Source organism: Pipistrellus hanaki, assembly GCF_964339955.1.
Source record: "Pipistrellus hanaki genome assembly, chromosome: 8".
Classification (NCBI taxonomy): Eukaryota; Metazoa; Chordata; class Mammalia; order Chiroptera; family Vespertilionidae; genus Pipistrellus; species Pipistrellus hanaki.
This window is the reverse complement of record NC_140510.1, coordinates 60,533,896-60,555,269: the sequence shown is the minus strand read 5'-3', so window position 1 is coordinate 60,555,269 and position 21,374 is coordinate 60,533,896. Positions and strand designations below refer to the sequence as shown.

The 21,374-nt window shown below is 37.9% G+C and overlaps 1 protein-coding gene across 24 annotated transcripts in view; it reads right to left on the bottom strand.

The window, feature by feature from the left end:
- Positions 1 to 21,374, bottom strand: part of TRIP12 (thyroid hormone receptor interactor 12) — a 135,673-nt gene that overhangs the window by 99,653 nt on the left and 14,646 nt on the right. For all 24 annotated transcript variants that reach the window (XM_084891705.1, XM_084891704.1, XM_084891699.1 and 21 more), the window contains exon 2: positions 1,763 to 1,909. In XM_084891705.1, the coding sequence (XP_084747831.1) occupies positions 1,763 to 1,860 (98 nt within the window). In that variant the 5' untranslated portion in view covers positions 1,861 to 1,909. The remainder of the gene's footprint in view (positions 1 to 1,762; positions 1,910 to 21,374) is intronic.

Below are 21,374 nucleotides of genomic sequence, written 5' to 3'. Positions count from 1 at the left end.
TTCTTTGGCATGTTTTCTGACATTCTAAAGATTTCTCATGAAATGACCAGGAATTCACAATTCAAAGAAAACGCATTTTAAAATGTATTCTTTTCCTTCACAATTGAGCTTATTGACTCAAAGCACATCAACTACAGTGGAAGATATGTCATTCTATAAATTTAATTAAGTTTCATTTTGATTACAACTTTGTTATGTAAACCAACTTAACTTTAAACACTAACTAGTATTAACCACTTCCATTTGTTTCAGGCTCATATTTTTAAAATATAAAATACAATATTGAAATAATTTTCTATAACAATGATGTGTGAAAAATAATGTGCCAAAACATCACTGTGGATTTTAGAAGCAATGTACTGTGTGACAGCCTAAAATGTTTTATCAGTCATGTGCAAGAGTATAAATTGACCTGAAGATTAATGTGTATAAAAACTGAAGTTGTTCAAAAGAAACAAGTTACTTATGAGCACATAGATGCACATATATACATACATGCAGTAAAAAAAAGAAAAAGAAAAAAAAAAAAAAGTAAGGAGATATATGCCAGTAAAACAGTGGTTGTAAGTGGATTGTGGAGCCATGTTTTTCTTTACACTGTTTTGTATTTTCCAAAATCTCTAAAGTATGCACCATTTTTATAATGGGGCAGTGATATTAGTTAATCAACATGACAAATAACGTGGCTACTTCACAATCTAAAAAAAAAAAAAAAAAAACAGAAACAAAGCAAAAAATTTCAGAACAGAACTCTGTATTAAGCATTCTGCTATGAGCTTAACAAACTACAATACTAAAGTTAACCAATAACCCTGTGAAATAGGTATCCCCATTGTGTGGACCAAATTGAAGTTTCCTGAAAGATTTAACAAAGAACACACAGCTATTTTATGGCAAAGGCAGAAATTGCATGCAAAGCTATACTAATCCCAAGCCTACTTGCTCAATCACAAAAATAGCCTGATGTCCGAAGTGTCTCCGTTTATTCTTTGCATTTTAACATTTAAAAAACATTTTTTATAACTTACTAGACAATCTATACATAAATATGCCTAAAAATGCTGCATCAGGTAATCATATTAGTACTTAGCTATTATTTATTGCAAGCTAAACATGATTATTCCATGGACTGGAAAAGAAGGCCTTGCAAGAAGTTCTGAATCTTACACATAAAATGACAGTCCTTGGCTAGATTGGAAAGGGAATTTTACATTCAAGAGAACACATCTGATTTTTCACACTACTTGCTATACAACCACCACTCCAACTAGAAGGATGAGCTGAACACCAGACCACTAAAAAAATGATGAGAACCAATGTGCTAACAAACCAGCCTGTCAGCATCCATGTTATCAAGACAATGAGAAAAGATTTCAAAACTCTACATATTAAAACAAATGAAAGTTCGACTCAATGAAGTCAATCAAGTCAAGACATACATAAAGGAACCAGAAAGGGTTGAAAGATGTGTTGTAGCATGTGTTTAGAGAAGTGAAGAGCAAACAAAACATGACATTCCATATATTAACCATCATTAAATTAGATTTTTAATAATGTCTATGATGAAGAACTCTATTTTGAGACTGGCATATTTGGGAAATGATTAAAGAACTGCTTTCAATTCCAGTTTTGTGTTTCTTGGCTCAAAAATAGAAAGAAATTACCCATTTGTAGTGAACCATTCAAGTTTTGGTCCTCAAAATGAGGTTTTAAAAATATTTTCTTTTATTTCTGATTCCTTTTTAATACCATTTATACATACCTTCCTCCTATCGAATCGTCTTGTAGTTGGGCCCCGGCAGTGTTCCTCTGTGAACGTCGCAGTGACCCCCCTGGATTGTTATTAGGCCGGTTGGACATTGGCACCTCTCTCTTGAAGGGACATACCCTTTCTAGACACTACCATTCACTAAAAGGAAAAAAAAATGAGAAAAAAATATCAGTTATACATGGTATAACACTGGGGAAAAAAGTGGACATCAAAGATAAAGGGGAAATTTTATATAAACAATTTGGTTGTGTAATCTTCACAAATGCTACACTGTCTTATTAAACTAAGTACGATTGAAAAGTGTGTTATAAAATGTCAAAAATATACCAAATTCAAGGCATGAGGTCTAAAACACAGCATATAAATTAACTTAAGATTTCTCATGAAATGCCCAGGAATTCACAATTCTATCTATTTCCACATTTTAACACTGTAGAAAATGGCATTGCACCTAAAGTCAGGACACCTTGGCTCAAGTACTGTGATAGAACAGGCATAAAAGGAGTCTACCTTTGTACAAGCCCCAACCTCTAGCCTCAGAGTCCTCAGCCACAAAATAAAAAACACGTCGAGCCTACTTCACAGTATTATGGTGAGTAGCAAATCATAAATACAAAACAAACCATGAAACTATCCTATTTTAATGGAGAAATAAAGAGAAAACAGCTCAAGTACATTAAATTTGTTATATTAAAAAAAATGCTGCCAAAACCGGTTTGGCTCAGTGGATAGAGCGTCGGTCTGTGGACTGAAAGGTCCCGGGTTCGATTCCGGTCAAGGGCATGTACCTGAGTTGCGGGCACATTCCCAGTAGGAGGTGTACAAGAGGCAGCTGATCGATGATTCTCTCTCATGGATGTTTCTAACTCTCTATCCCTCTCCTTTCCTCTCTGTAAAAAATCAATAAAATATATATTAAAAAAAAAATTCTGAGACTCAAAAGAAAATCAGTTTAACTGAAAAACAAAAACAACAACAACAAAAAACAGGCTAATATTACCATCACAAAAGAATTATGATTGTGTAAGTCAAAGGTCACAATTTTTCTTTAAGCCTTAATTACTTCTATTTACGGGGGAGAAAAGAGAAAGACCATATGACATTAGAGAAACTGGTGCAAATAGAATGCAATGAAGAGAATACAAACTAATCATAACTAAATCTATCATTGGATTTTTGTTTTTAGAGATTCCATGCACTGTAATGGGAAAGTGGATTTTCTCCTAAATTACATGTTAACCCAATTCAGTAGAAAGACTTTTTTCTGTCATATATGCCCGCATCACTGATTAATATATAGTGTAATTACTGTCAATTTTAGAAAGAAAAAAAAAAGAGAAAATACTATGCAAACATTAAGAGGGAGAGAAAGATGATTAAATTTACATGTACTGATTGATATAGGAAGACCTTCCTAAGATATGTTAGGGGGAAAACAGTAATACTACTCTCTCTCCTCACCCGCACCCCCCAAAAAAAATCTGTGTGTGTGTGTGTGTGTGTGTATATACACACACACACACACACACACACACATATATTAAAAAAGGCTTACATACTTTATATGTTGTCTATACCTTGCAAATTGATGGAAGGATTCATAAAACAGACTTTGTTAATACTGACTGCCTTTAAGAAGGAAAACTTGGGGGTTCAAAGTTTGAAATAAAAGGAGTCATTTACTCCTTTGGCTATTTACCCTTTGTAAGCAATAAGGTTGATCACTTGAGCACAGTAGTTACAATGGTAGAGCTTTGGAGTCAAACGATTTCTGACTGAGTTTCAAATCCTGTCTCCAACACCAATAACTTCTATGACCTTGTATACAGGGATGGGCAAATGAAGGTTTATGTAAAAGCTTATTCTTATATTTTATAGTTATAACCTGCCTGTCTTTTCCATACAACTATAAACCTATTTTTGCTCACCTCTGTATATACTTTTTTGTTCTTCAGTCTATCAAATGGGGATAAAGAACTTAACTTCATACAGCAAATATGATCATTAAATGAGAAAATCCATGCAAACCACTTAACACAGTGCCTAATATATAGCACAAGCTCAGTAGGCATTAAGTACTGTTATTATAAACAGTCATTCAGAAGAATAAAAAGAATACTTGTGGTAAAATAAAAATTGGGGGCGGAGGGAAATTCACCATAAAAACACTATTAACCTGAGTTTTATATTCTAGCAATATAGTTTAAAAAGTAAATTTTGCTCTAAATACATAGTGTTTCATCAAAATACAATATAAATACCTGGCCTCTGCCCTAATTATTCTGATTCTGTGGGTACAGAAACTGGAGACATATTTTAAAAGAGCTCATGAGAGAACAATTGCACTCAATTAAAGAATTAAATAAAATGCCAGTCTATTTCAGAATTCATCCAATAAGTTTTACACCATCTCAGTGCTATTTCACTTGGAACCTAAACATAATAGATACAAGAGAAGACCATTTTACTACTGTTTTCATTTTGAAAAGCAAAGAATACTATTTTTAAACAGAGTTGATAGATCTCACCTGCTCACTTCCTACCATTGAATGTCTGCTTGTGTCCTAGGATGTTAAACTGTCATTCAAATGAATATAAGTCACACTGGTTAATTTGACCTGCAATTACCAAAGTAAACTTAATGCTCCCAACATCTTCAGAGCTTTTCAACCAGCACCATTATCAACCAACAGCCCATCCTATATAATAAGAGGATAATATGCAAATCAACCAAACTGGAATGACCAGTTGCTATGATGTACACTGACCACTAGGGGGCAGACACAATATAGGAGCTGTCCCACCAGCTGGGCTGATGGCTGGCGAGCACAGTGGCCCACCTCCATGGCAGCGATAGGATGTCAGACTGCAGCTTAGGCCTGTTCCCTGCAGAGAGTGGTTCTAAGGCATCAGTCGGACATCCCTGAGGGCTCTTGAACTCCTAAAGGACTCAGACAGGGCTAAGAGATCCCCTCCCACACTGAGTGCACAATGTCATGCACCGGGCCTCTAGTTAGGGAATTATTCTTGAGATTTAGGAAAATGTGGCAAGACAGTTATTCATCAAAGTGATACTTGCTTTTAAAGTATAAGTTGATCTTTAAAGAAGGATACCAGATTTGCTTAAACTTTGAAATTGGAATTCCCAAAAGTAAATATAAAATTAACATATGATTAATATAGGATTTCTCCCTTCTGTCGGGCATCAACAAATCCAGACCTACAAAGGACCCTGGAGGATTATCAATTCAACCCCTTACATAAGAAACAAATCCCAATGAAGCAAGTCATGTGTTGAAGAACCAGTCCTCGGAATTCTGACCTATTCTCTCCAGAGATCACAACTACCTCATCTTCAACCAAAATTTAACTTCCCTTTGGTTCCATATAAGAAGCAAAAGTTTGCAACATACAATGATTTCATTCTTATTATATGAATACTAGTGTTCCAGTGCATGTATTCATGTACATCGAAAGGAAATCAATTAAAAAAATTATTTTAATATTGCTATTCACCCTTTCTTTATAATAGGTGTCAACCAAATTCAACACTAACAATGACAGATCAAAACACATGCATGCAATTGGTGACAGGAAGAGCTTTATATATATCGCACATGTGCGAGTCAACTTAGCCTTTTATATATATATATATAGAATAAACTTGTTTAATTAGACCCTGCCTTCTGATTTAGCTAAACTTTTTCCAGCCCAGTGAAGCAACCCAACTTCTCTTTCAGGTAATTGTCAGCAATACAACAAATATCAACATGAAGCAGGTTATTATTGTAGATCATCCAAGAACAAAGAGTATTTAATTGCAGCAGTATTTGACTATACTCTGTGCAGTGAGAAAACCTAAAGTCATTTTCAAGATGCACCATTTCTTACTTCTTTTTCAGTTGTGTCAAGTTTCTAAGCTTTTGAAATCTCCATTTCCCAGCTAATGAAGAGAAAATAGGATTCTACCGAGTCTCCTATCTACCTACTCCAGGACTTCTGTTGAGGATCAAATGAGATGAGGCACAGGAAAACACTTCACAGACATTTGGCTTAAGTGTGAAATGTTTCCACCTGGCTATAAAACAATTCGTGTTCCGGGGCTGAAAAAACTGCAAGGATGCTAGTCGCTAGGGAGAGGAAGCCAGGTATTGCTACATAACATCATTAGCCAGTGCCCATAGCCACTGTTTATGGGCTGGGCTGTGGGCTGCATTTTGCACCACAGGTCTTGGCAGTCTCAGCTGAGATTTGGTGGGGTGTTGGTCTGGTGTGCTGGTGGGGACTGTGTCCCACTTGGGGTAAATTGAGTGTTGCTTTGTGGGTGCCAGGTCCATGGTGCCATTTCTCTGTAAATGACCAGTGCACATCACAGCAGCTCTTATATTGAGCATCTGCCCCTGGTGGTCAGTGCACATCATAGCAACCAGACGAACACTTAGCATATTACCATTTTATATATATAGTAGGAGCCCAATGTGTGAATTCACGCGGCACTGTCCACCTACCTGCAGCCCTGTTTTGACACCCAAACTTGTCCACGCAGAGCTCTTGCATGCCTGGCCCAGCCCCCAAACCCTCTGGCCTTCTCTGGCCGCTTCAAACCGTGCCTTCAGTCCCTTGAGCGGACTTGGGCTAATCCGACCTTCTCTGGGTGCCTCCCTACTTCTGCCCTGTCTCTGGAGCAACGCTGATAGATTCATTTACACAGTGCATATAAAAAACTAAAGTACCTACAGCAAACACTTGATCTTTCAAGTGTCACCCGACACTTAACTAAATTCAACAATGGGCACACAAATTTATGCCAACGCCCACATTTTATAATTGTAATATATCTTGAGAATCTACCTTAGATGCCATCTGGCAAGAGTCAATGAGATTAATTTTGGCATTATTTTTCACAAAGTGTATTATTCTTTTGAGTAGTAAGCCAAGCAATTTATGACACAATTTGTGCTGTTAATTCTCTTAGAAATGTCCCTTTTTCTGGCTCAATAGAACTTAAGGTTCATAGTTGTCTAGTTAACACATTAACTAGCACATAATAGGTTCTCCAATGTCTCTTGAATATAAGCACTTGATTCAAAATACTTTTCTATTTAACCCAAATACTTACTGCAAGCCTAAAATAAGGAGACAATAGGGTAAAGGCTCTTTTTTTCCCCTCTACTCACTGAAATCAAGGAAAATGAATAAACACTAAAAATTCAAAATAGCCTGGTCCGGGTAGCTCAGTGGTTGAGTGTCCATACATGAGCCAAGAGGTCATGGGATTGATTTCCAGGCAGGATCCATTCCCTGTCAGGTTTCAAACTCAATCCTTAACAGTGGGCCTACAGGAGGCAGGGAAACACCGATCAATGTCTCTCTGTCATCGGTGTGCCTCCAAGGACAATCACCGCTACTGGGCTGCTGGCCAGAGCCCGCCCTTCTGAGGCCTGCAGAACCCTCTGCAAAGCTTCCATAGCTACAGTCCCCGGAAACAATCATGCCCTCCTCCCCTAATCAGCACCTGCTACCTGCGAGGGTACCCATGAGCTTAAAAATAACAATCACTTCCCATTTAGACATCACTTACTGGATGAAATATTTCTAGGTTTATTAGCTCAGAACCTCCTCATGACAACACAGTGAGGTAGGCAGAAAAGAGATTACAATTCAAAGGGTATTGCTTATTGTATTCAAAAATGAAGCTCAGAGAGGAAAAGTGTCAATCCCAGTGGTTCCCAAAGTGCAGCACACACCACACGGGGGACAATTGGTTTTAAGTGGGGGCAATTCGAGAATGAGTTAACCCGTTAACCAAACAGGACATATAAATACGTCAAACGTAAACGATATGAATACGTCCTTGAAACATATGTTGCACCCTGAAATGGGCGGGACTATATTTCCGAACAACAAAGGTATTAGTCATCCATACATGTCTCCACATGAATTTAAGACACGGAGGGAATCAGTATAATTTCGCTAGAGTGGTGGACGTGTTCTGGGTGAGCAGTGACGGGTACGTACTTACACTTACCTATTTTCGTATTATATATCATTTATTTATATTTTTTATATCTCCAACCTTTATATAATAGAAAAATATATAAAATTGATCCAATCATCAATAATTTGTCAGAAAAGTTTAAAAGATTTTATGTATGTGAACGAGAAATATGCGTAGATGAATCTCTTTTATTATGGAAAGGGAATTTATCTTGGAAACAATATATATCTACAAAAAGAGCTAGATTTGGAATGAAGTTGTTTATTTTGAGTGAAAGCCAATCTGGATACGTACAAAATATAATTTTATACACAGGAAAGGACACAAATTATGGTTCAAACTACCCACAAGAAAAACAATCAACAAGAATTGTTTTGGAGTTAACACATGACTTACTGAATAAAGGGTATAGGATTTACTTAGATAATTTCTATAGGTCAATTCATTTGGCTGAACTCTTGTGTCAAAACAATACAGACATTGTTGGAACAATGAGGATAAACACAGTCGGAATCCCCAGTGAAATAAAATTAAAAAAAAAATCACAGAAAAATGAACATATAGTAAGAATCAAAGACAAACTTATGGTTTTAAAATGGAAGGATAAAAAAGACGTATTGATGCTCAGTTCTATTCATAATGACGAAAAGACAATGATTAAAAAGAGAGGAAGAAGGCAAGAAAAACCGAATGTTGTCCTGGATTATAACAAGAATATGGGCGGCGTAGATTTGGGAGATGGAGTTATGATGGCCTACACGGCTGCCTGTAAAAGGGTAAAAAAATTTTATAAAAAATTTTTTCTACGATTAATTTATATGTGCTACTTCAATGCATATATTATATACAAAAAAGATAAAGGTTATTTGGATCGATCACTTTTTGATAGAGTGTGTAGAGAAATTGGTAGAGAACAACATAGTGAAAACCCACCCACAGACATCAGCAAGCAGCTCTACATCTAAACCATCATGCTTAGTTGAAAGGGATTTTCCAGAACAAATGAAAAGCAATATAGGAAAAACTAAATCCAGGAAATGCCGAGTTTGCTACAAAAAAGGTGTTAGGAAAGAATCTACATACTGGTGTCCGGATTGTAAGGTAGCACTATGTGTCAACAATTGTTTTAAAATATATCACACGAGCCAAAAACCGGTTTAGCTCAATGGACAGAGCGTCGGCTTGGGGACTGAAGGGACCCGGGTTCGATTCCAGTCAAGGGCATGTGCCTTGGTTGCGAGCATGTCCCCAGTAGGGGGTGTGCAAGAGGCAACTGATCGATGACTCTCTCTCATCGATGTTTCTGGCTCTCTATCTCTCTCCCTTCCTCTCTGTACAAAATCAATAAAATATATTTAAAAATAAATAAATAAAAAATAATAAAATAAAATATATCACACAAAAGTTGAGTTTTGAATTTTTACATTTACTTCAATTTTTTAAATTCAATATTTCTATTTTATTTGTGTGCTTTTGTTTATTGTTCTGTAATTGTTAACTTTATTTTTTATTGTGTATAGAAATAAAAAATATATATTTTTTGTGGTCTTTATAATTGTTTGTAAAATTTATAATTTTTTAATTCGATGTTTCCATTTTTTGTTGGTATTCTGTTCTATTTGTTTATAATTTTGTATTTTCCTTTCTGCTTTATATATAAATAAATGAAAAAATATATATTTCATTTATTTTAAGTATAAATAAAAAAAATAATATAAAATTACGTCCACTGGGCGTGACATACTGACACGTCCTAGTGAAAGAGTATGCACCCGTTGTATGTTGTGTAATTAAAAAGGGAACTCCCCGGGTAACAGGTTTAACAGTGAATATTTTGCATTTCTTATGGTTCGAGGGGGCATCATGTACAGCATATCCAAAATAATAAAGGCTAATATGCAAATGACCAAATGGTGGAATGACCAGTCACTATGATGCGCACTGACCATCAGGAGGCAGACACTGAACGCAGAAGCTGCTCCCTGGTGGTCAGTGTGCTCCCACAGGTGGAGTGCCGCTCCGCGAGAAGCCAAGCTCACAGCTGTGAGCCTCTTCTGCCTCCATGGCAATGCTAAGGATATCCAACTGACAGGTTAGGCACACTGAGCCGTCAGTCGGACACCCCCCCAGGGCTCCTGGAGTGCAAGAGGGCACAGGCCAGGCTGAGAGACCCCCGCCCAAGTGCATGAATTTCATGCACCAAGCCTCTTGTAATTAAACAAGCAGGCAATATCTCTCTGAAGTGGGGCTTTTAAGCTGAGTCCTGAAAGATATTAAAAAAGCTTGGGGGGAGGGTGATGCATATTTGTTTATATATACACGTAGAAAAATATCACTCCACTATAAACCATGTAACCTTGAACAAAATTTGTCTATCAAAGCCTTACTTTTCCTCATTTATAAAATAAAAAAAAAATATTTCATTAAGTTATGAAAATCAACTGAAAAACACTTAGAAAACATAGTAATATGATTACTGCAAGGGAAAAGAAGAACCTACATATTCAATTTTAAGAGATAATTCAACTAAAATGCAAGTATAGAAAATGAGCACTAACTGGGTATTTATAGATATTAAGGAACTATTTTTTTTTAATCATATCTGTTTTTAGAGTTCCTTTTAGAGAAGCAGAATAACATATTTACAGAAATTTGCTTCAAAATAACTGGGGGTGTGGGTGTTAAGGGTAGGTCCAGGCACACTGAGGTTCATTATATGATTTAATTTTTGTTTATGCTTGACATCCTCCATAAGTCTTTTATAAAAAGAGTGAGCACTTAAATATATTATTTTTGAAACCATGAAGATGATTGTTGCATTTGATTGTTTTCAAAGAGTCATCACCAGTTGCTTTTTAAACACTCTGTCCATAGATACCACTTTTATCAGAACTGAAAAAAATTAAGCTTCTGGACATAGAGTAAATCATCCTTGACCTAAATGTGTCAAACTACGTTTCACTGATTCATTCTTTAAGGCATATGCCAATTCTAACTTGGAGATATAAAAAACAAAACAAAACAAAACAAAAAAAAAACAAAAAAAAAACCACATTGTATCTTTCCAAGATGAAGATATAAAACAAACCCCGTCTCTCACCCATTTGAGAAGTGGCCATAGTAATTCTATACTAGTATATCCTACATGATTCTGCTTTCAGATTTACAGAATGGAGAATTCCTTTCTCATACATTGTAAGAAGTTGGGCACAAGTCTTACAATAATAGATGAATTTCAGAGGATGCAGAATCAATTCAACACTTCACCCAACAATTTGCAGTGGAAGATCAGAGATATTATACATTCCGTCTGGCAAAAGACAAAACTTTTGCATTATGCTTTAAACCTTTTGCTAAATCTTACGCACTAATAGAGCTGTAGACATTGCTAAGATGTAACATAAACATGCAAATACATTGAAAACCAGGTCAAATACCTTAGATCAACAGATTTGTTGATCTATCTAAGGTATTTGGAGAAAGATTTGTGTTAAATCTATACTTTAGTCACTAAAGTATAGATTTAACACAAATCTTTCTCCTAAACTGAGCATTGGATCTTTTACTTACCCTTCCTATATAATAAAAGGGTAATATGCAAATAGACCAAATGACAGAACCAACTAACCAAAGCGTAATATGCTAATGATATGCTAAGGGTGCTCAACCACTTGCAATGATGTGCACGGACCACCAGGAGGCAGACAGTCAACTGGTCGACCAGTCACTATAACATGCACTGACCACCAGGGGGCAGATGCTTTCACCGGTATAGGTCTGGCCAATCAGGACTGAGCGAGATGGGCCAGACATGCCCTGGAGACTTTCTGCAGTCCCTCCTCGGCCCGATCATGCACTGGTGGGGTCCTCAACCTGTGCTGCACCCTATCAAAGTCCAGGACCCCTCGGGGGATGTTAGAGAGCTGGTTTCAGCCCAATCCTGCAGGCCACTCCCCTTGGGAGGGTGCCACACGCAGGGCTCATGGCTGGCTAAGCGCTGCTTGTGGCAGAGGGAGCCTCTCCTGATAGGGACTAATTGGGTGTTAGCCCATGGTAGGCACAATGGAAATAGGATGATTGGGAGTGGTAGGAGCTGCAGGCAGCATTGGACTGCGGATTTCGGCCCAATCCCTGAAAGCCATCCATCGAAACCCCACCCATACATGAATTCATACACTAGGCCCCTAGTGTATATATAAGTGAAAAAAACATAGTAATGAGAATGAGCTACAAAAGGTCTTTGACACACTAAGTAAGGACCAGTGGTTTTCAAAGCCTTTTAACCTTGAAAATTTTCTCCACTCAATAATGATCAAATACAAATAATACACATCATCATAATAGCCATATTCAAGTCAACAAGATTGCAATTACCATTCTTTTTTAAATGGGCACAAATATATATATTTTTATTTTATTTTATTTTATTTATTTTTTTATTTTATTATTTTTTAATATATTTTATTGATTTTTTTTGCCCCCCTCCCTCCCATACATATCCTCCCTCCCCAGAGTTTTATGTCCATTGGTTACACTTATATGCATGTTTACAAGTCCTTCGGTTGATCTATTATCTCCTCCAAATCTCCCTCCCCTCCCCACTGTAGTTTGACAGTCTGCTTGTTGCTTTACTGTCTCTATCTTTTGGTTCATCAGTTTATAATGTTCTTTATTATCCATAAATGAGTGAGGTCATGTGGTGTTTCTCTTTCATTGATTGGCTTATTTCACTCAGCATGATGTTCTCATCATTTGCAGCAACCTGGATGGAATTGGAGAATTGGAGAACCCAAATATATATTTTTAAGTATATTTTTATTGATTTCAGACATGAAGGGAGAGGAAGAGAGATAGAAACATCAATAATGAGAACCAAAAATTGGCTGCTTCCTGCACACCCCTAACTTGCAACTGGGCATGTGCCCTAAACAGAAATTGAAACCTGACATCCTGGTTCATATGTCAATGCTCAACCACTGAGCCAAACCAGGTAGGCTAAATATAATTTGGACAAAAGTTGTAAAATAGACTAAGATGAACAAATCCAATTTCCTTCATTTTAATTATTTTTCTTTTACTTCTCACACTATCTTCCCCAACAGTTTATTAGGAAAATTTTCAAAATACAAAAAACCTTGAGAATTGTTCAATACCCATAATCCCATCACTTGTAACTTTTACAACTAAGAAGCATTACATTTCCTTTACCACACATGTTCCTGTATCTACTCATCTATGCATCCCTCTGTCCATCCTATTTTGATGCATTTCAAAGTTGCAGACTTTATTACACTTTGCATGTATTATCAACTAGTGTTCAAACTGTTTCATGTTTTCAGTTAAATTTACATAGTGAGATGTAAAAATCATAAGTATAAAACTCAGTGAGTTTTAACAAATACACAGTACCTGTGTAACCTAAAACCTTATCAAGATATTAGAGGCCTGGTGCATGAATTGGTACACGTATGGAGTCCTTCAGCCTGGCCTGCGGGATAGGGTCAAAACCGGATCTCCAACATCCCCGAAGAGTCCCGGATTGTGAGAGGGCACAGTTCATGCTAAGGGACCCCATGGGTGCATGATTGGGGCCAGGTAGTGACGCAATAGGTTGACCAGTCAAAAAGGAATTACAGGAGGGCTCCAGGACATGTCCGGGGCCTGTCTTGTTCAGTCCCCATTGGCCAGACCCCCACAGCAAGCTACAGTAACCTACCAGTCAGAGCATCTGCCTGCTGGTGGTCAGTGCATGTAAAAAGCCAGCAGCTGAGCGGCCCTATCATATCAGTAGCATAGTACGCTTTGATTGGTTGAATGGACTGGACACATAGCATATTAGGCTTTTATTATATAGGACTGAATATCACCCAATAAGTTTCCTTGTGCTCTTCCAAATTCTAAAACCACTGTTCTAATGTTTCTCACCAGAGATTAGTTTTACTTATTCCACCATTTCATATGAATGGAGCTACAGAGTATACACTCCTTTGTATAAAGCATCTTTGACTCAGTATGATACCATGAGATTCAATTCATGTGGATGAGTGTATACTTTCTTACTGGTGAGTAGTATTCCACTGTATGAATATCATATTTCAAAATGACATTGACTTGGCAAATAAACAGAACTTTTATAAAAATAAAGCTTAATAGGTGGGTATGGAGTATATTAGTCAAAGAAAGTTAGAAAAGCATTAAGACTTAATAGAAGAAATTATGCAAAATGCAGCACAGAAAGGCCAAGAGATTAAAAATAAAGATACACAGGAAATAAAGTAAGGAGATCAAACATATGTTTAATCAGAAGTTTGGAAGTGTAAGAGTAAAGACATGGCAAACACTGAATAGCTGGAAATTTTCCAGAGGTGGTTAAACATATAAACCCAAAAACTTAAGAGAATAAAAATGGTGGCATAGGTAAACGCCTGTACTTGTTGCTCCCACAATCTTATCAAAGTTACAAGTAAAATACAGAACAACTATCATCCAGAAACGTGGAAAAGCTGGCTGAGTGGAAGTACTACAACTAGACAGAGAAAGAAGAAAACACATTGAGACTGGCAGGACGTGCAGCAGCAAGGAACAGGCTGGCCTAGCACCCAATTGTGCCACTCTTTTAGTCGGAAGGGAGATCACCTCTGCAGAGGCCACCTGGAAGAGCCAAGTATCCCAGCCCTACACCAGAGCCCTAGCACAGGGTCCCAGAGCAGGGGAAAGAAGTCCCTATGGGCCATAAGAACTACAGACTGTAAAAACAAGTGTGGATTAGGGCTGAGTGACAAACAGCCTGATAGAGACAGAGTTTCTCCTCTTAAAAGGCCAGCAACACAAACTGAATTTACCAGCTCCTACTTCCTCTGAGCTCCAGTGCTGAGCAAGGATCTGGGGTACCCAGACACATACTGGGAGAAGCTGGACTGTATGGCATCAGGGGCATGAAAGATGGGCCGGCTTTCTTCCAGATGGAGATATTCACAGCCGTCATTGTTCCCATGCTGGGACCTCACTGATGCAGGGCTTGACAGGCATCCATTTCAGTTTGCTCCACCCTGGTGATTCCCTGAAACCCCGTCCTACCCAATTTACATCCCTTCTCAAGCTGTGCATAACAGTTTTCCATATGAAAGCTCTGTCCTTTCTCAGGCTAAAACTCTGTTAAACAAGCTGCAGCAGGGTCAGGGAACCCCAAACCTATTAATAATCAGAACCAGCTCCAACCTGCCTTACTTCACAGCTAGGCTTTGACTGGGCACTTCCAAAATCGATACAAAAAGGAGGAATCTGCAGATCTCTCTGTAGCTCCTACTGGATGGCCACAGGCTGTGGCTGACTTTGTACCTCACTAGAGACCCATGGCCAGTGTACCGAGTGGTCAGTGAGAGACCATACCAGATTATAATTTTTCACATACATAAGCAACACTCTCAAGGGGCGGACTCAGTGAGTACAAAAGCCCCACTGAAGCAAGTCCTGCTCCATAAGGGTGTCTCCTGCATAACAACTCACCCACTGTAGTCACAGCTGGTCCTCACAACCAATTGGCCTGGAGGTCAATTCCTTCCAGTGACACCACAGCAATCAAGGCTCAGCTACAACAAAACTGAGCACTCAACCCACAAAGGGGTGCACCAAGAGTGTCCACCTCAGGTGATTGGGGAGCCTGAGCCACTGGGCCCTATAGGACACCTACTACACAAGGCTACTCTATCAACTCAAGGAGACTTAGGAGCTACCCAACACATAGAAACAGACACAGGGAAGCAGCCAAAATGCTGAGACAAAGAAACATATCACAAATGAAAGAAATGGGGAAGGAAGCAAACTACTGGATATAGAATTCAAAACCACAGTTAGAAAGTTACTCAAGAATCTTCTAGAAACTTCCGAGGAACTTAGTGAGACTTTAAAGGATTAGTGAGAATGCCAAAAAATAGAAAAGGACCAGTCAGAAATTAAGCATACACTGACAAATAAAAAATAATATACAGGAATTCAACGCAGTGTTTCCTAAACTTTTGACACATGTGTACCCCTTCTATAATTTTCATAATGCTGAGTACCCCTTGAACTTATGAGAACGTAGAATTAGGTGCAGCTATGCACAGTGCAGTGCATATCCCCACCAAACTCCGGTGCAACATGTACCCCCACCAAACTCTTCCCGTACCACACTTTGGGAAACACTGGATTAGAGGATCCCAGAATAAAATCAATGATTTGAAATATGAGGAAGCGAAAAAACACCCAACCAGAAGGGCAAAAAGAAAGCAGAATCCATAAATATGAAAACAGTGTAAGGAGCCTCTTGGGACAACTTCAAGCATGCCAACACCTGAATTATGGGGGTGCCAGACGAGAGAGAACCAGATACTGAAATCTATTTGAAGAAATAATGACAGAAAGCTTCTCCTACCTGGTGAAAGAAATAGACTTACAAGTCTAGGATGCGCAAAGAACCCCAAACAAGAGGAATCCAAAGAGGACCACACGAAGACACATCATAATTAAAATGCCAAGGGCAAAAGACAAAGAAAGAATCTTAAAAGCAGCAAGAGAAAACCAGTTAGTTACCTATAAAGGAGTGCCCATAAGATTGTCAGCTGATTTCTCAACACAAACAATGCAGGCCAGAAGGGAGTGGCAAGAAATATTCAAAGTGATGAATAGTAAGAACCTACAACCAAGAATACTCCATCCAGCAAAGCTCTAATTTAGAATTGAAGGTCAGATAAAGAGCTTCACAGGCAAGAAAAAGCTAAAGAAGTTCACACCACCAAACCAGTATTATATGCAATGCTGAAGGGTATTCTTTAGGAAGAGGAAGAAGCGGGAAAAGGCAAAGGTAAAACATATTAACAACAAATACATACCTATCAATAAGTGAATCTAAAAATCAAATGAATAAAAAATCTTACGAACAAAATAAACTGGTGAATGGGATAAAAAATCGGGGGCGTAGAAATGGAATAGACTGATGATTCTCAGAGGGAAGGGAATGTATGGGGGGTGCGGGAAGAGATTAGACAAAGATCTTATATGCACGTATGCATTACCTGTGGACACAGACAACAGGGTGGCAAGTGCCGGGAGTGGGGTGGGAACTGGGTGGAGGGGAGCTATGGGAGGAAAATAGGGACATCGGTAATATCCTCAACATTAAAGATTAAAAAAAAAAAAAAAAAAAAAAAGCTAGTAAGGCAATAAAGCAATTTTACTACTTAAATAAAAGTGTGCTTTCAATAGGCCATAAAAAAAACAACACAAACCACCTTAAGGGGTCCAAATCATCTTAAACAAGATAAACAAAAAGCCATTTACACATACAAATCTACATCCTATATAGAAGGGTAATATGCAAATACAGAGAATGGCAGAACAACCGAACCAATTAAAACATAATATGCTAATGATATGCAAAGGCTACTCAACCGCTTGCTATCATGTGCACTGACTACCAAGAAGCAGACAACTGACCGATCAACCAGTTGCTATGACGTGCACTGACCACCAGGGGGCAGATACTCCGACGGGTAGGTTAGCTTGCTGCTGAAGTCTGGCTGATCAGGACTGAATGAGATGGGCCGGACACACCCTGGAACCCTCCTGCAGTCCGCCCCTGGCCCCATCGTGCACTGGTAGGATCCCTCATCCTGGCCTGTATCTTATCACAATCCAGGACCCTTTGGGGGATGTCAGAGAACCGGTTTCAGCCCAACCCCACAGGCCACTCTCCTTGGGAGGCCGCCGATGCAGGGCTCATAGCTGGCAAGCCCTGCTGCAGCAGCTCAAGCCTCTCCCAATTGGAACTGATTGGGCGCGAGCCCAGGGCGGGCACAGTGGGGCCAAGATGAGCAGGAACAGCAGGTAGGAGCTGCAAGCAGCGAGGGACTGTGGGTTTCGGCCTGATCCCTGTAGGCCACCCAGAGGGTACCCATGCCCAAATTTGTGCACCGGGTCTCTAGCATGTATGTATATGGCTACATGACTGACCATTTGTCCAACCATCTGACCAACCACCAACCAGTACATATGACACGCACTGGCAATTGAAAAATAAACATTAACTCACACATGCATGATACATATAAAGCTCTCACAGGCACCAATCGCACACCTGCATTTTGATCTGCCATTGTCGGTAGTTGACATTCTGAAGCTGAAAGCAAAGTTGTGGTCGACAGAATATGTCTGAAGACCAACTACTGGCTTAATGTACTTCTGAAGCCAAAAGAAGCCAGTATCGTAGTCAACACAATGTATATGAAGACCAGCTATTGGCACAACATACCTCTGAAGATGAAATGATTTGTAAAGGATCTATTTATTGAAGCTACCTTTGGAAATCATCTATCTATAGATAATATTAAAAATATAAATATGCAATTCTTTGTCCAAAAAAGGAGCACATTCATAAATTAAATAAAGAACTTTTGAATATACTTGATGGAGATTTTCATACCTTGAGTTATCATTCCATGGATTCACCGGATGATGCCGAAAAGGAAATTTTCCCATCAAGTTTCTTAATAGTATTACTCCTTTAGGAATATCGTGTCATAAATTAAAATTGAAAGTAGATGCAATCATCATGCTACTGAAAAATCTTCATAGTAAGTGGGGTCTTTGTAACGGTACTACATTTGTTATCAAAGAGTGTGACGTAAGATAATTGAAGCTGAAGTATTATCAGGATCTGTGGAAGGGGAGTTTGTTCTGATTCCAAAAATTGGTTTGTCCCCATCTGACACTGGCCTCCCATTTAAATTAATTCGAAGACAGTTTCCTGTGATGCCAGCATTTGCAATGACTATTAATAAATCACAAGGACAAACTTTAGACAGAGTAGGAATATTCCTACCTGAGTCTGTTTTTGGACATGGTTGGTTTTTGGACATGGATATGTTGCTTTCTCTCAAGTTTGAAGAGTGTGTGACGTTCAAGTTGTAAATACTGCATCACAAGGGAAATTAGAAAAGCACTCTGAAAGTGTTTTTACTCATATTGTGGGATACAGGGAGAAATTAAAATAAGTATAATAAAATTTATTAGACATTGTATCAATGTTTTTATAAATTTTTGTTGGTTTTTATATAATGTTTTTGTTATATCATGTTGTTATTGTTTATCAACTTATATATCATTTTCATATACATTTTACTATTTTTCTTTCATCTGACACTTCAGGGTGAATAGTGATATTAAAATATTTATTCTAGTTAATTTCCTTTCAATGTACACAAATCCGTGCATTGGGCCACTAGTGTCATAATCAAAGTACAAATACCAAAGCTAGAGACAATTTTAAAGTGCAAAGAGAGGGAGATCATTATTATTTGCCAGGCTATAAGCAGCAACAATCGAAGCCAGAAAACAGTGAAATTATAGGTGCCAATGAAAAATTTTACACCAAGTAAAAGTTATCTTCTAAGAATAAAGTTTTTGTCAGATAAAATCTGATAGTTTTTCCAGATACAGTTTTAAGATGCTAGAAGAAATAAAGGTGATAATATAAAAAAATAAAGGTATGTAAATAAATGTTAACTATAAAATTATACTATCTAGTAAGATTTTAAAAGCTGATTAAAGTAAAAACATCAACATCTTAAGATCAAGGAGTCTGGTAAACTGAGTTACAATTCAAAGGTCTTATGAATGTTGGATGAAGCTAAGCACTATAGCTTTTTCTAAAGCACACAAAATAATACTAATTAAGTCTAACATGGATAGTCCCTCATCTGTTCCAAAACACCTCCTTCTAGGACTCAAAATGCTGCGATCCAAAAGTACAAGTTTACCTTCCAACCTCCCTCCTGCCTCTGGCAACCACCAGTCTGTTCTCTAATCTATTTTCTTCTTTTGATTCCACATAAAAGTGAAATCATATGATATTTCTCTATTTAACTGAGCATAATAACCTCTAGGTCCATCCATACTATTGTAAATGGTGAGATTTTATTCTTTTTTATGCTCAAGTAATATTCCATTGGGTGTATGTACCACTGCTTTTTTTATTTACTTATATATTGATGGACACTTGTTTTGCTTCCATATTTTGGCTCTTATAAATAATGCTGCAGTGAACATATGGGTGCATATACTCTTTTGAATTAGTATTTGGGTTTTTTTCAGGTAAATACCCAGAAGTGAAATGGCTGGGTCATAAGGCAGATCCATTTTTAATTTTTTGTGGAACCTCCATATTGTTTTCCATAGTGGCTGCACCAATGTGCATTTCCACCAAAATGCACAAGGATTCCCTTTTCTTCACATCCTAGCCAACACTTGTCATCTGTGGGTTCACTGATGATAGCTGTTCTGACAGGTGTGACAGACCTTTTTAACAGAACTGAAAGACTGAGGAATAAACAAAACAACAAGAAAGCCCACTGTATGGGAGGACATAATTGCAAATGTTATCACTGATAAACGTTTTAATCTCCACATAAGTACAACCAATGGACACAAAACTCTGGGGAAGGAGGGCATGTATGGGGGGGGGGAGGGGCAATGGTATATGTACACAGATAATTTAATAATAATAAAAAAGACTGAGGAATAGATATCAAGATAGTTACATAGACCAGGAAAAAATGTATTCAATCAACATATGTTTGCATTCCAACTGGGCAAAGGGGACTGATGAATCTTATCAAAACTATTGCTTTAAGAAAACTTTGAAATGTGTTTATTAGCAAGTTAAAATAAAAAATCAAGTTAATGATAGCAAACAATTCACATTTTCCGTCCCTCCCCTTGCAGAATTTATATTTTAGTGGGGAGACAGACAAGCAGCAAATACTATTTGATACCCAGTTTCCCCGAAAACAAGACAGTGTCTTATACGGTAGTTGTCAACACAAACCAGACAAACTGTGAGTCCTACAGTATCAGGAATTTACTCATTTATTCAATGACAATCATGTCATAATCTTCTGGAACATCATCATAACAATTCAATTCCTGAATTTCCTGGTGAATTTCTTGTGACTCCATTTCTTTCAGAATCAGTGGACCAAATCTCTCATGTTTAGCCGGGGGGGGGGGGGGCCTTATTTTCGGGGGATGCCTTATATTTCACTCAGAAGGAAACCTGTAAGTAGGTCTTATTTTCGGAGGAAGTCTTATTTTCGGGGAAACACGGTAGTACTATGATGAAAATTAAGCAATATGGAGGGAATGTAAAGAAGGGTGAGAAGGTAAAAGATACTGTTCTCTACCCAAATTCCATCTACCCCACCTCTCTTCCCTGTTAAAAGAATTCTGCCTTAAAGGGGATACAAATCCCATCATCACTGTGGAAGCAGGCTACTCCCCTAGCCCTAGGAGATGAATCATGATGGGACTAAAGCCAGTATTTTTCTCAAAACTACAAACTTAGAGCCTTGAAATCAACTTGGATCAGGGGTTCATAATCAGGCGTTCATGAACTTGTATTTAAAAAAATAATTATTTTACTAATCTCTAGTTAAATTTAGCATTCCCTTCTATTATGAATAAAAAACAATATTACTGCCAGTACCTTTGACACTGCACCAAGAAAAATCAGAAATATTATCATATCACAATGTAATTGTTGAAGATACCTCAAGATATCATTTATACCAT